Source organism: Austrofundulus limnaeus, unplaced genomic scaffold (assembly GCF_001266775.1).
Source record: "Austrofundulus limnaeus strain Quisiro unplaced genomic scaffold, Austrofundulus_limnaeus-1.0 Scaffold6305, whole genome shotgun sequence".
NCBI classification, from domain to species: Eukaryota; Metazoa; Chordata; class Actinopteri; order Cyprinodontiformes; family Rivulidae; genus Austrofundulus; species Austrofundulus limnaeus.
Window position 1 is genome coordinate 1 of NW_013958707.1, and position 511 is coordinate 511.

Genomic DNA, 511 nt, shown 5'->3' on the forward strand with positions numbered 1-511 from the left:
GTGATTTGTGAGAAAAGAAGCAGAACATTACGTCATCAACCACAGGAGAGATTTAAAAAGATGCTCACCTTCTTCCTGACCAGGTGGGAGGTGTTAGAAACTGGAGCCGTGGTTGAGCTCACCTGGAGAAAAAAGAAGAGGTAAGAGGAAAAATATTTGCACATCTACATCAAACAAAACTAATTTATAAACATGTCAGCCACTTTGAATTGGGGTTTTATAGAAAAGCTATGATGATAAATATCTTACCTGATGTGGATCTGTAGTTCTAAAGACTGATGAGCTAATGGCTAGTCTGAACTCAACTGAATATAACGTTTTTAATAAAACTTCATGTTGGTCCTGGTTGTGCTCAGATTAGTCAGTTCTGTCAGAATTAAACTCATTTTCCAAACAAACTGTTCAAAACTTCATCTACCACAGGTAAGATATTTATCATCATAGCTTTTCTATAAAACCCCAATTCAAAGTGGCTGACATGTTTATAAATTAGTTTTGTTTGATGTAGATG

At 35.6% G+C, this 511-nt stretch overlaps 1 protein-coding gene across 1 annotated transcript; it reads right to left on the reverse strand.

The window, feature by feature from the left end:
- Positions 1 to 68: 68 nt before the first annotated feature.
- Positions 69 to 442, reverse strand: LOC106512389 (nuclear autoantigenic sperm protein; the record flags this gene model as incomplete). Its single annotated transcript, XM_014001018.1, is given in 1 exon segment — positions 69 to 442. A coding segment is annotated over 1 exon segment (96 nt), but the record flags the coding sequence as incomplete, so codon positions are not given.
- Positions 443 to 511: the final 69 nt, after the last annotated feature.